The sequence below is a fragment of the Oncorhynchus nerka genome, linkage group LG13 (assembly GCF_034236695.1).
Source record: "Oncorhynchus nerka isolate Pitt River linkage group LG13, Oner_Uvic_2.0, whole genome shotgun sequence".
Classification (NCBI taxonomy): Eukaryota; Metazoa; Chordata; class Actinopteri; order Salmoniformes; family Salmonidae; genus Oncorhynchus; species Oncorhynchus nerka.
In genome coordinates, this window is record NC_088408.1 from 73,631,550 (window position 1) to 73,645,179 (window position 13,630).

A 13,630-nucleotide genomic window follows, 5' to 3' on the forward strand; every position below is an offset into this window, starting at 1 on the left:
CTCCCTCTCTGGGTCTTCATCCCTCACTCCATTACTCCCTCCCTCTCTATGTCTTCATCCCTCACTCCATTACTCCCTTCCTCTATGGGACTTCATCCCTTTCTCCATTACTCCCTCCCTCTCTGGGACTTCATCCCTCACTCCATTACTCCCTCCCTCTCTGGGTCTTCATCCCTCTCTCCATTACTCCCTTCCTCTCTGTGTCTTCATCCCTCTCTCCATTACTCCCTCCCTCTCTGGATCTTCATCCCTCACTCCATTACTCCCTTCCTCTCTGTGTCTTCATCCCTCTCTCCATTACTCCCTCCCTCTCTGGATCTTCATCCCTCACTCCATTACTCCCTTCCTCTCTGTGTCTTCATCCCTCTCTCCATTACTCCCTCCCTCTCTGGGTCTTCATCCCTCTCTCCATTACTCCCTCCCTCTCTGGATCTTCATCCCTCACTCCATTACTCCCTTCCTCTCTGTGTCTTCATCCCTCTCTCCATTACTCCCTCCCTCTCTGGGTCTTCATCCCTCACTCCACTACTCCCTCCCTCTCTGGGTCTTCATCCTTCACTCCATTACTCCCTCCCTCTCTGGGACTTCATCCTTTTCTCTATTACTCCCTTCCTCTCTGGGTCTCCCTCTCTCCATTACTCCCTCCCTCTCTGGGTCTCCCTCTCCCTCTGAAAATGTATCTTGTCTGTTTCTCTCGGTTCTCCTCTCCAAGGTGAGAGACAGTAGCAAGGATCACTCTGGATTCCTGTCCTTCCTACGCAAGTCTACCAAGTACGAAGACAGCCAACATGTGCTGTGCAACCTCAACATTACCATGCCCCCGTGTATCAAGGTAGGCCTCAACAAATAGTTCAAGTTTTTGGGGTGCTTTGAAAAGCACTGTACTTTCATTTTAGAATACACACATGCATATTTCATGTTGTGAACTTGTGAGATCTGAGACAAATCTGCTGTGCTGATTTATTCCAGAGGCTTTTGCTTGTATTTGATTCGTAGGCTGCTGGTAGTGAAGACCGGAGGCGAACTCTGACCCCATTAGCCCTGCGAGAGAGATACAGCGCCATGAATGAGCCTGCCATGGGTAAAGGTGCCTGCCATCCCACCCTATCCCATCCCTATGATACTCCATACAGACCACCATTGTCTTCCGACAGGTGGCATCATTCCTACACAACGCTCGACCCTCAATCAGTGCAGACGAGTTAGTCAAGCTACCTGACATAAGACAATGACATACCCCACACCAACACGTTCACATTCCATGTGCCCCTTCATGCAGTAATAATCACAACGGTGCATTAACTTCTCATGTTAAAGTATCAGTTGTGGTCTGGTTTCTGCAGCATCAATGAGTGCCATGGAAAGGACAGAGTTGAAGATGGCTTTGATAGCTGAACAGTTGGGACTGAGCTGGGCTGGTGAGTGAGTGGAATGAGTGTCTGTGTCTCGTGCCTGTGTTGTATCAGTGTTTAATGGCTTGGGGCTGCTTTTCCCTTCCCCCCTGCCTCTGTCTCTCAATGGTCCGTACCTCCTCCACCTTTGTCTCTCCAGAGCTGGCGAGGGAGCTACAGTTCAGTGTAGATGACATTAATAAGATCCGTGTGGAGAATCCTAACTCCCTATTGGAGCAGAGTTCTGCCCTGCTCAACCTATGGGCCACCCGTGAGGGCAAGAGAGCCAAGAGTAAGTACCTGAGATCCCATATATAGGTCAGTGGATCCCTCCTGTGCATCCTCTTGTCCTAAATTCATCATCTCCATTCTCCACTCGTCTTGCACTGGCTCCTGGATTTGCACGTGAGACTTCTCCAGTCTATGCAGTATCTTATATTAACATTGTGCTAACTCTTTAGTTTTCTGGGACAGACCTGGGTCTGTCAGAGTACTGGTAAACAATTTCCTTATTCTCCTCATAATATCTTCCACTTCCTTGTCTGTTATTTAACTGTCCATTTCCCATTTTCCTGCCTCTCGTCTCTGTTTTCTCTCTCTCTATCCTTCTCTCCTCCCCCTTTCTCTGTCTCTCTTTGTCTCTTGTGGCTCCTATGTGCAGTGGATAGTTTGTATACAGCTCTGAAGAGCATTGACCGGATGGACATAGTGAACATGTTGGAGGGCCAGGGGCCACAGCCTGCAGGGAGGCAGGCCCGGGAGTCAAGCAGACGCAGACGCAACGAGACTGACCACGTCTCCCCCAGCCTGAGCAATGGTAAGGCTTCTCCCCTCCCCATGCAGCCCTCTCCCACACCCAACCCCCATATCCTACCAGTTCTTCTCTCTCCTCTTCCTCTCTGCTGCCACCATCACCTTCCTACCTCAATCCTCAGTCAAGGGCTGTTCTATGCTACTGTCGTAAACTTGAGATTTCTACATGTAACGCAGCAACCTGGACCAGGGCTCAAGACACTCTGACAACAACTGCCTCTGTGGTGGCACTCTAAAGCCTGACTCGGATACATTCTCTTGTTTCTGGTTGAATACAATGAATCAATGACCTATAGTGCCTTCAATCAGAATCACAACCTTGTCTAATAGTACCAGCTAGGTTTTAGGACTTTAGGATCTCCCACTGAAATGGCCATTGAAACATTTTTCTGTGGGGAGAAACTATTACTGGTATATGGATTTAAGAAATATGAACGGAGCCTGCCAATAATAGTATAGATTAAAATAGAGATACTTATTTGATTTTTTTTTAAATATATATATATATATTACAACTTCAAGAAACATTTGTTTTAATTTCTGTTTGATAAGGTTATTAGCAATAGGAGAGTTGATGATTTAAAAATAAAGAGATAAAATGACTGAAATGCTTAGTGTTAGTTGGTGTGTATGGTGTGTTGGGTGAGTCTCAGATTCTGTTCATGCCAAATGTACATTTTGTTGGATCTTTATTCAGTGCATAAGTTATTACACTGCCTCACTACTGTGTCATATCTGTGTATGTGACAGATTTATGTTATTACATCCTATAAAGTATGATATTGGTTATGAGTGGATTATGTTCATCTTCATCCAACATGATTTAAACCCCAATCTGCCTACATAGGCCATATGTGAGATAAAGTACAGGATATCTTCTGTCCGTAAAGAAAACTCATACATCCAGTCTGTAGCTTTTATTTCAAGTGTACTGTAGTTGGCTTTCCTTCCAGTGGTCACTTCTCAAACGTTGACTCCTTTTCCTCATGGTTTATTATTTTACACAAGCATGATATACATCAGATTGACTCCAATTTCATCCCCGGACCAGTATGAGAAAAACAAACGCACTGGTCTGACCATCACTGGAGTGCTGTGGCCTCTCTTCTGGCTCTGTTCTGTGCCCCAGTGTCTCGTGTCATCACTGCAGGTGCCAGTGCCAGGTCCCTTCAGTGAAAACTGGAGCAATAACTGGTGATGTAACTCATGCATAGATATGACCATGATGGACAAAGGGACAAACAGGAGATGCTCAGTCAGATCACAGCTGCAGTGAATCTGATATCTGACACCTGTCCAGTCTGCCTCCCAAAGCTCTTTCCTTTGATGCTGTCTGTCTGGCTGTGTAACAAGGTGGTCACACTCTCACGGGACAATACCAACCTGACCTCCAGATATGGTATTGTGTGTTTATTACAACAATGATTTTCAAGAGGTCTATGATTTATATGAGTTCAGACTGATGACAAAGAAGAGATGTAAGATAGATAACGTGGTATGTGATATCAGGGGATGGTGCAGAATGAGGATTCACTCTCTGGCTCACTGTCAGTCTGGAAGATGGTTACTCCCTTGGTGACTATTACAAGAGTTCCCTAATTAACCTTCACAATCATAGGAATTGAGATAGCAATAGATTCTGATGTGGGAATCTAAACCTGGAGACTGCAACTAAATCCCACATTATAGTCTTAACCCAGGCAGACTATCTATAGGAACCATGTTTGTTTTTATATACTTTAGACATTGTGTAAAACATGTATTTTTACGGTACCTTCCAGTCTACCTGTCCCTGTCTTTTCCTTTTTTTTGTCACATTGGGCTCTTAGTGATTTTGCCATTCAATTCCCTTTCTTAGCTCTAGTGTTTTGAGTGGTTTGAGTCTGAGACACATCATTTGTGATTCAATAAAAGCGATGTGATCAGTTTAGTAATACCAGAGAGGTTTGGGAGGCTCCTGTAAGGGTAACACATGACTTTCTCTCTGCATGGCTGCGTAGTATGAGTCTCTTCAGACAGGGGGTCGTTCCGTTCGGTGTACTGTTTGTTCCTCTGGGATCCCCCTACTTGTTCCCTTTGACTATCTGTCCCCTCTCTCTTTGTGTTTCTCCGGACATGTCATCTGCAGCCCAGCCGCCCTACTCTTCCTCCTTCTCACTCCTCCTCTCCGACCTCTGAACTCATGCCCTCCGACCTCATGTTGACCTCTGGCCCTCACCTTTATTTTGACGACCAGTTGTGCATAATTTTTTATAACTCTTTATTTTTGTACTCTTGAAAATTCCACTTTTTTAACCGTCTGCTCTGTGACCAATCCCCCTCACACACTGTGTGCTCAGCACCCCCGGAAGGGGGAAGTGTCCCTCGCTCTGTCACACTGTCCATCTCTCCCTCTTTCTTCCTTGTCTCCTGTCACTGTCTGTCTCTCTTTTTCTCTGGGCCCGTCTTTTTCTGTCTCCCTCTATCTGTCCTCTTCTCTCCTATGTTCCCTATCTGTGTTTTCCTCCCTGCCCTGCCCTGCATGAGGCCCACTCTCGTCTCCCACCTCCGATATGCTTGCATGGAAGCATTGTAATGAGTTTGCAGTTGCAGTGGCCTGTGGGAGACTTAGTCTGGGAACTGTGCATGGCTCTGCGCCTTGTAGCTGCTTTACTAACAGACTGATATTGCATGGTATGCATGCTGGGCACAGGTGGCACCTTAATTGGGGAGAACGGGCACGTGGTAATGGTTGGAGCAGAATTAATGAAATGGTATCAAATACATCAAACATATGGTTTCCATGGTTTCCAGGTGTTTGATGCCATTCCATTTGCTCCGTTCCGGCCATTATTATGAGCCGTCCTCCCCTCAGCAGCCTCCTGTGATGCTGGGGAATGACCCGACTCTTTAGTCTGCCTGTTTAGATCCTCTATAATATTGTATTCCTTGTGGGTGGTAAAAAAATGGACCTGAACCCTTTTTTAACCGTGTATTGTGACTGCTCTGTTCAGGTATGAGTGTTGTGAAGTGTTGTTGGTCTGTTTTCTGTGTGTATGTGTGGGATTGTCATGTGTCTTTGAGTCACTCCAGAATTAGGGGATGTAGTATTTATGCCCCTTCTCTGTCACACACCTCATATTTGCGGGGAGTGTGTTCATGTGACCCTTCCATTGAATCTCTCTGTTCTTTGCGCATTGGTGTGTGTGTGTTTCTGTTTGTGTGTGTGTTTCTGTGTGTGTTTCTCTCTGTGTGTGTGTGTGTGTGTGTGTGTGTGTGTGTGTGTGTGTGTGTGTGTGTGTGTGTGTGTGTGTGTGTGTGTGTGTGTGTGTGTGTGTGTGTGTGTGTGTGTGTGTGTGTGTGTGTGTGTGTGTGTGTGTGTGTGTGTGTGTACATGTCTGTGTTTTTACATGTCTGTGTTTTTGTGTTTTGTCCAGTGTGTTGTCTTTGTGTATTTCAGTGTGTGCCTTTTTCCAGTCTGTGTGTGACTGTATGTGTTTCACTCTGTATGTGAGCTTCAGCCAGTTTTCTATGTTTACAATGTGTTGTCTTTTCACCAGGAGGGTCAGGCCACCATGTTCATTCCTTCTCACTAACACACTCTAATAATCCCCCATCCCCTCCTCCCTCTCTCTGTCACCGTCCAACTGACCATGGGAGTGACACCACCCCCAGACACAAACATAGAGAGAGAGAGAAGGACTGGCAACCAGACTGGATGGCAACGAGACTGGATGGCAGGATCACACACTAACACAGATATTTTAGACTGTCTTTTAGATTGTAAGAGACACAAACAGACAATCTAAAACCATGTACAGTAGAAACATATTGATCACCAGGAGGCACTATTGTCAGCTACCGTAAGTGTTCAGATTATTCAAGTGCACATTGTTATGATATGAGGGGAAGGTTAGTGTTAGGGCATAGACTAACACACTACCAGGATATCCTTCCAAACTCCATCCCCAGGTGGCAGCACCAACGGGGTCAAAGTCTGTTCTGCCAGGAAGCTTTGATATTTCCTCAGGTGCCAGCGATCAAGATAATTGTCAGTCCTGGAGAGAGAGGAGGCCAGAAGCCTCTCAGGCGGTCTTTGTTTGTTTCTTTGTGTTAGTTAACCTCTTTAGTTGGCATGCCTTTTATAGTTTGGTTTTTGTACATATTTATTTTGTCACCATGAACATATGAATAATCTGCTTGGACTGGCTGACCAAGAGGTCATGACAGAGCTGACCCTGGACTAGCTATAGATTGTAACACCAGGTAATGTCGTTTAACCCGAAGAAATTGATATCCATTATACTGGAAGTTACAGGTTTGCCCATAAAAAATATCACCGGAGTTTTTTTAACTAACCTGGTATTAGCGATGGTACCGTCATTCTCAATTTGTGGAAGCAGTCTCATAAAATATCAGTGTCCAGCTCCAGGGGGTCGTTTGAATTTAGAAAATGCTCCGTTATTAAAATAAATGTTTTGCTCCATAAAGTAATCCACTTATCTCATTGATTGAGATAAGTGGGTGTCCACCCCAAAGTGCTGCATGTCATGATGACAGACACCTGTCTCGATCAATGAGAGAAGACTTGAAATAGATAAGGTGGCAGCGTACACATTGTTGGATTACTTCATGGGGCAAAACTTTTACTTCTTATAATTACGGATCGTTGTCTAAATTCAAACAGACTCCTTGCAACTGGACACAGACAATTTAGGAGACTCCTGTTCCAACAAATCGAGAACGAAGATAGTATCGCCAATACCAGGCTAGTTGAAAAATCTCTGACAACGTTTTGTATAGGCAAATCTGTAACTCCCAGTATAACGGATAACATCATTCTTTTGTTAAATCACATTATCTGTTGTTACAATCTGTAGCTAGTCCTGGACCGAAGGTAAGGTGGCCCTGGGCACATGTACATACAACCGTCTTCATACACTGATTTCTCACATACATGCACATCTTAAATAAGGTTACAGACCAGTTAACTAAGACTAAGACCCCTAAACTTAGCAAGTGCAACAATATTAGCAGGCTAGTTATTGGTTCCGTAACAACATACACAACCTCAAAAGATGGTATTACAAACATACAGTATACTGTGATATTTATATGACATGAATCATCCTCACCCCACTGGCTATAGAGTAATGTATATAGGAAAGTTTATCAGCTGGAAGTCTGAAAGGTGGAAATGTTAAGAGAATTCTATAGTACAGGGTTTATGTGTATCTTATTGAAGGACGCTTTGTATGTGAATAACTGATATAGGGAAATGTGTTGAACTTGTGACCCACATGTAAACAGCCTCCCCGGTCGTATGGCCTTCTGAGTGGGAGATCTTCAGAGAGGTTCTGCTGTCTTGTAACTCAGAGAGATGAGAGGTCCAGGAGGCCAGCTGGTGTCCCTCATACCTACTGCACATTCAACATAACTCACCGGCAACAATGAATCATGTTGCACCTCTCTCTCACGCATGCATACACACAAACACACACACATAGTGTTCTTACGCTTGCACACACACACTGCTGCCTCCTCCACTCCCTCCTCAAAGCTCTTGTCTTCTCCACCTCATGCTAAATCTAGTATCTTCTCTCGGTTGATGCCAGTATGTAATCAATTACATTTCTACCACTGGTCAGTCAGAATTAAATGGCGCAATTTGTCTTTATATACATATCCATTCATCACTGGGTTTATTTGTCTGATTCAAAATATCTTTATGTTCCTCATGGTCATCTCAGTTGCAGAGAAGTACAGTAGCTACTGTTGCACAATAGTATTTTACTATAGCCATACTTAGTTAGTTGCACTGAATGGACAACTTTTCCTCAACTGCAGTACCGCTGTATCTGTCGAAGCCTGATGGTTAGCTGATGGTTGTTCAACTAATCAAAAAGTTTCTTTGGTCTTCCTGACCTTGATTTTGACTTTTCATTTACTTTACTTTACTTACAGTGGGTCAAAAAAGTATTTAGTCAGCCACCAATTGTGCATATTCTCCCACTTAAAAAGATGAGAGAGGCCTGTAATTTTCATCATAGGTACACTTCAACTATGACCGACAAAATGAGAGAAAAAATCCAGCAAATCACATTGTATGATTTTTTAATGAATTTATTTGCAAATTATGGTGTAAAATAAGTATTTGGTCAATAACAAGTCTTCACAAGGTTTTCACACACTGTTGCTGGTATTTTGGCCCATTCCTCCATGCAGATCTCCTCTAGAGCAGTGATGTTTTAGGGCTGTTGCTGGGCAACACAGACTTTCAACTCCCTCCAAAGATTTTCTATGGGGTTGAGATCTGGAGACTAGCTAGGCCACTCCAGGACCTTGAAATGCTTCTTACGAAGCCACTCCTTCGTTGCCTGGGCGGTGTGTTTGGGATCATTGTCATGCTGAAAGACCCAGCCACATTTCATCTTCAATGCCCTTGCTGATGGAAGGAGGTTTTCACTCAAAATCTCACGATACATGGCCCCATTCATTCTTTCCTTTACACGGATCAGTTGTCCTGGTCCCTTTGCAGAAAAACAGCCACAAAGCATGATGTTTCCACCCCCATGCATCACAGTAGGTATGGTGTTCTTTGGATGCAACTCATCATTCTTTGTCCTCCAAACACGACGAGTTGAGTTTTTACCAAAAAGTTATATTTTGGTTTCATCTGACCATATGACATTCTCCCAATCTTCTTCTGGATCCTCCAAATGCTCTCTAGCAAACTTCAGACGGGCCTGGACATGTACTGGCTTAAGCAGGGGGACACGTCTGGCACTGCAGGGTTTGAGTCCCTGGCGGCGTAGTGTGTTACTTCTACACCTGCATTGCTTGCTGTTTGGTGTTTTAGGCTGGGTTCCTGTACAGCACTTTGAGATATCAGCTGATGTATGAAGGGCTATATAAATACATTTGATTTGATTTGATGGTAGGCTTTGTTACTTTGATCCCAGCTCTCTGCAGGTCATTCACTAGGTCCCCCCGTGTGGTTCTGGGATTTTTGCTCATCGTTCTTGTGATCATTTTCACCCCACGGGGTGAGATCTTGCGTGGAGCTACAGATCGAGGGAGATTATCAGTGTTCTTGTATGTCTTCCATTTCCTAATAATTGCTCCCACAGTTGATTTCTTCAAACCAAGCTGCATACCTATTGCAGATTCAGTCTTCCCAGCCTGGTGTAGGTCTACAATTTTGTTTCTGGTGTCCTTTGACAGCTCTTTGGTCTTGGCCATAGTGGAGTTTGGAGTGTGACTGTTTGAGGTTGTGGACAGGTGACTTTTATACTGATAACAAGTTCAAACATGTGCCATTAATACAGGTAATGAGTGGAGGACAGAGGAGCCTCTTAAAGAAGAAGTTACAGGTCTGTGAGAGCCAGAAATCTTGCTTGTTTGTAGGTGACCAAATACTTATTTTCCACCATAATTTGCAAATAAATTCATTAAAAAAATCCTACAATGTGATTTTCTGGATTTTTTGTTGTTGAAGTGTACCTATGATGAAAATTACAGGCCTCTCATCTTTTTAAGTGGGAGAACTTGCACAATTGGTGGCTGACTAAATACTTTTTTCCCCCACTGTATCTCTCTCAGGTCATTTCTCATACAGTAGATATTTAGTTCACTCCCACTGAAATGTGAGCTAGAGTGAGAGTTGGAAGAGAGCAGACAGAAAGCAGCTTTGGCACCGTTCTCTTGTTCAGAGGCTGTCCACGAAAGAGAACGTACCATGCTTACTGCACCACACCACTGCATGTTCAAAACTTAAAGCACTCTTAATGATACCAGACAAGAAATGTCTATTCTCAACTAGAGGTGTTGTTGGAGTGACTTGAGTCAAAGGTTCATCAGTCATCATGCATAGCAAATTCTCAACGTTAGATTCTCTGTTGATATAAAATGGGGTTTGGGGTAGCTATGCTTGCTGTGAGCTATAATAAATGAAACTGTATATAAACATGTATGTGTGGTGTGAGTGCATCTTTGTGTGTGTATGTGTGTAGTGTGTACCTGTATGTGGTTGTGTTTTTTTGTTTTCTAAGGTTTGTACTGTAATATCTGTTGTGGTGGGTGGATAGGTGAGAGCGTGCGTTTGTTGAAGAACAAGATTGCTTGCAAGCATGCTGTTCAGCCTGACTAGAATATTTAACTTGCCTGGTTTGTGTGGGTGCGTGTGTGGGACAGTTAGTGTGTGTATGTCTGGGTAAGCCTTTGTGTGTATGGACGTGTGTATGGCATGTGTATGTGTTTTTAAGTGTGTGTCCCAGGCGGACAGGTGTGTGTCCCAGCCCCAGGTTGGTTTGGGGCAGAGGCAGTAACTCCTGTCCCTCTACCTGCAGGTGGCAGACAGCGGAGCAGCACCAGTCACCAGCGGGCCTCTCTCTCTTGGTCTGTCTCTCTGCCTGGCCCTGGCTCTGGCCATGGCTCTGGCTCTGGTTCTGGCTGTGTGTCTGCTGCTGCCTCCACTGCTGCTCTCACTGTCAGTGCTGGCTGATCTGGCTTGTTAACCCCCCCAGAAGCCCTCCTTGCTCCCTTGCCCCAATCTCCTTGCACCTCTTCTTGAGATCCCACTGTCTGGCCCCTTCCTCTCCCCTCTCCCTCCTTGCCCCCTGGGCTCCCCCTCTGCCACCTCCCCTGGCTGCCCTGCTCCTGGGCAGGGGCACATCCCCCCCCGCCCTGGGGTCCCTCCCGGTGTTGGTGGGGCGAGGTGGGGGGCGAGGTGAGGTAAGGCGGGGGGCCCGTGTCAGTGTGCCTCTCTCTGTGTCGCTCCAGGTTACGGGCTGATGCAGGAGGAGCTGCTCTCCCCTCCCTCCATGCAGTACAGCCTGCCCTCCCCGCTGGGCAACGAGCCCTACTGGCAGGAAGTCTCCAGTCTGGAGTGTGCTCCAATGGCCACCACTGAGGAGGACACGCTCATGGAGATGTCCGATGTGCAGGTGTGGCCCTCTGGCAACAGCCCCTCCCTAGTGGCCGTGGAGGACTCCTCCCTGGAGTGCAGCAATGCCGATGACTCGGAGGGGCTGCTGGGGCTGCCATATGGGAGCCTGGGCCGGCCGGGCAGTGGGGCCAGCGGTGGGGGGCTGAGTGGATCTATGGAGCTGGTGGAGGACAACTCAGAGATGGGGGCTGTTGACTCATTCAGCACCGCCACACATGCCACCCCTGCCTCGTTCAGCACCGCCACACCTGCCACCCCTGCCACCCCTGCCTCGTTCAGCACCGCCACCCCTGCCACACCTTCTTCGTTCGGAGGCACCATCGCCGCCGCGGTCAACAACATTAATGGGCTGGACAAAGGTCAAGTGTCAAATGTCGTGAGGTCGGAGGCAGCAGCGGTCGGAGGCAACATGACGGGTGGAGATGGAGCTGGAGGAGGAGGAGGAGGAGGAGGGACAGGCTCAGAGGAAGGGCTTTCTCTTGTTGCAGGACAACAGCAGCGGGTGTACGCCCGGCTGAGCGAGTCGCCCGGTCTGAGCCGCGTGGCAGATCGTAATGGAGACAGGTGAGTGTGTCCTCAGACCTCAGTCAGTCAGTCTGCAGCTCAGCTGGACACCGCACTGGCCAGACAGGGGGTGGTCCAGAGTCCAGACACTCACCTCTGAGACAACTCACTGAGCCTCAGGACAGGTCAATGTTGCTGTGTTTCCTAACCTAATAATACAATATTTAGTTCTGGTAAAAGAGTTATATGAAGGAATAATAGCGTCAGCTTATGTTTGACACACATTTGATACACATTGGCCTTTTTCTCGTTCTTTGACTCTCTCCTCTCCTCTCACTTCTCCTTTCTCTCCTCTCACTTGTCCTCTCTCTCCACCTCTCTTCATCTCTCTCCTCCTATTCTCACTCATCCTCTGCCTCCTTAGGTCCAGTGGTGGCAGTGGTGGTAGTGGAGGCAGCGGTGGAGGTGGTGGAGGCTCTTTCCTGTCCTACCTGCAGGAGCAGTCGGGTCCAGGCTGGCAACCTGTCACAGACCACACTCAGGCCTGGGTGGGCTCGCAGACAGCCAAACCCAGGCAGGCCATGGACTCTATGATGTCATCAGTACGCGCCGCCATGGACATGGACCCCAGCCAGTCCCGCGTGTCCCAAGAGGCCTTGCTTCAGCCAGTGCGTGACATGGGGCACACGGAGATCCTGCGTGGGCACTTCAGAGGCACCCAGCCATTTGAGAAGGGCCTGGGGTTCCCTCACAGGGTGCCAGAGCTGCGGACCTGGGACGAAGTACGCCTGAGGGGGCAGGTGAGTAGGAAACCCATGCTATTATCTTAGCTATCACATCTTATACGAAACTTAAATGAAGTACAATAACTCTGGCCCAAGTATGCATTTTGACATATCCTTGAGATGGTTAGTAAACATTGATTAAAGGCAGCTATAATAGATTAGGTATGGACAGGACTGTAAATGATCCAGCTCATCATGTAAAAACTGTTTTAATGCTGTAGAAGTTGTCTGACCAGAGTCCAAACCCAGTGGCAGTAGGCTATGACTGAATTCCATTATTTATGGTACTGTAATCCCACACCCATATAAACACACACACAAGGCCCAAGAAGGGCAGGAACAACCTGTCAAGCCAAATATAGCAGCCCCTGTCACTGGATCCCCAATCCCACCCCATCACACGTGTCATCTACTGTGGTATACTGGCACTGCATCAGACCAATCAGAGCACACTGAAGGACATGTCAACTTTACCACGCTGTGAGAGGGCAAAGAGGGACTTTTGCTGTTTGAGTCGCTGGGTTATCCCTGGTAGGTGATTATATTGTGACTGCCAGTGTGTTGGTACAGTTACCACAGATAACATTGTTTCCCATGGAGAACCAGTGGCAGGAAATGGTCTTGCTGCAGACTATCTGCATCTTACTGTACTGTGTAAGTGAAATTGATCCCAAACCATTACAGAATAATAACGTATGTATGTGTGGTGGAATATATACCTACATGCCATGAGAAGTAATAATGTAAGTTGTGTGTACCAGAGGGAGAATAGTTTGAGTTCCTGAGGGAGGCCTGAAGGTTGGGGTGCAAGTGTCTCAGTGTTCTTCCCTCTCAGCCACTCAGCCTCTCAGACTTACAGAGCAGAGCAGAGCACCTCTCTAGAACAACCAGAGGTATTTAAAGACTACGGATCATATGGCTGGGAGAGAGAGAGAGCAGAGGGGTGAAGGGTGAGAGGGTTTGGTTTTGAAAGCACAGACGAGGGGAGAGAGAGAGGGTGAACGAAAGAGAGGGAGAGGAAATAGGAGCCTCCCAAGGTTGCAGCCGCCTGGATCTGATGGCATGGGTCAGCCATTCCTACTGACCAGCTGACAGACAGAGAGCAGGGGAGAAGGAGCCAGAGAAAGAGGGAACAGGGTCCGGTGGAGTAGAGCTGAAGAAGGGACACAAACAGAGGGAGAAATAGAAGGAGACGACGCCAGCCCTGTTGA

At 46.7% G+C, this 13,630-nt stretch overlaps 1 protein-coding gene across 9 annotated transcripts in view; it reads left to right on the top strand.

Moving 5' to 3' along the window:
• Positions 1 to 13,630, top strand: part of LOC115140096 (ankyrin-1-like) — an 81,423-nt gene that overhangs the window by 53,820 nt on the left and 13,973 nt on the right. For 7 of the 9 annotated variants that reach the window (XM_029678186.2, XM_065026661.1, XM_029678180.2 and 4 more), the window contains 7 exons: positions 713 to 832; positions 997 to 1,087; positions 1,344 to 1,418; positions 1,552 to 1,683; positions 2,053 to 2,208; positions 10,965 to 11,694; positions 12,059 to 12,434. In XM_029678186.2, coding sequence (XP_029534046.2) covers positions 713 to 832; positions 997 to 1,087; positions 1,344 to 1,418; positions 1,552 to 1,683; positions 2,053 to 2,208; positions 10,965 to 11,694; positions 12,059 to 12,434 — 1,680 coding nt within the window. The remainder of the gene's footprint in view (positions 1 to 712; positions 833 to 996; positions 1,088 to 1,343; positions 1,419 to 1,551; positions 1,684 to 2,052; positions 2,209 to 10,964; positions 11,695 to 12,058; positions 12,435 to 13,630) is intronic. The other 2 variants (XM_065026663.1, XM_065026665.1) reach the window with 2 other exon arrangements.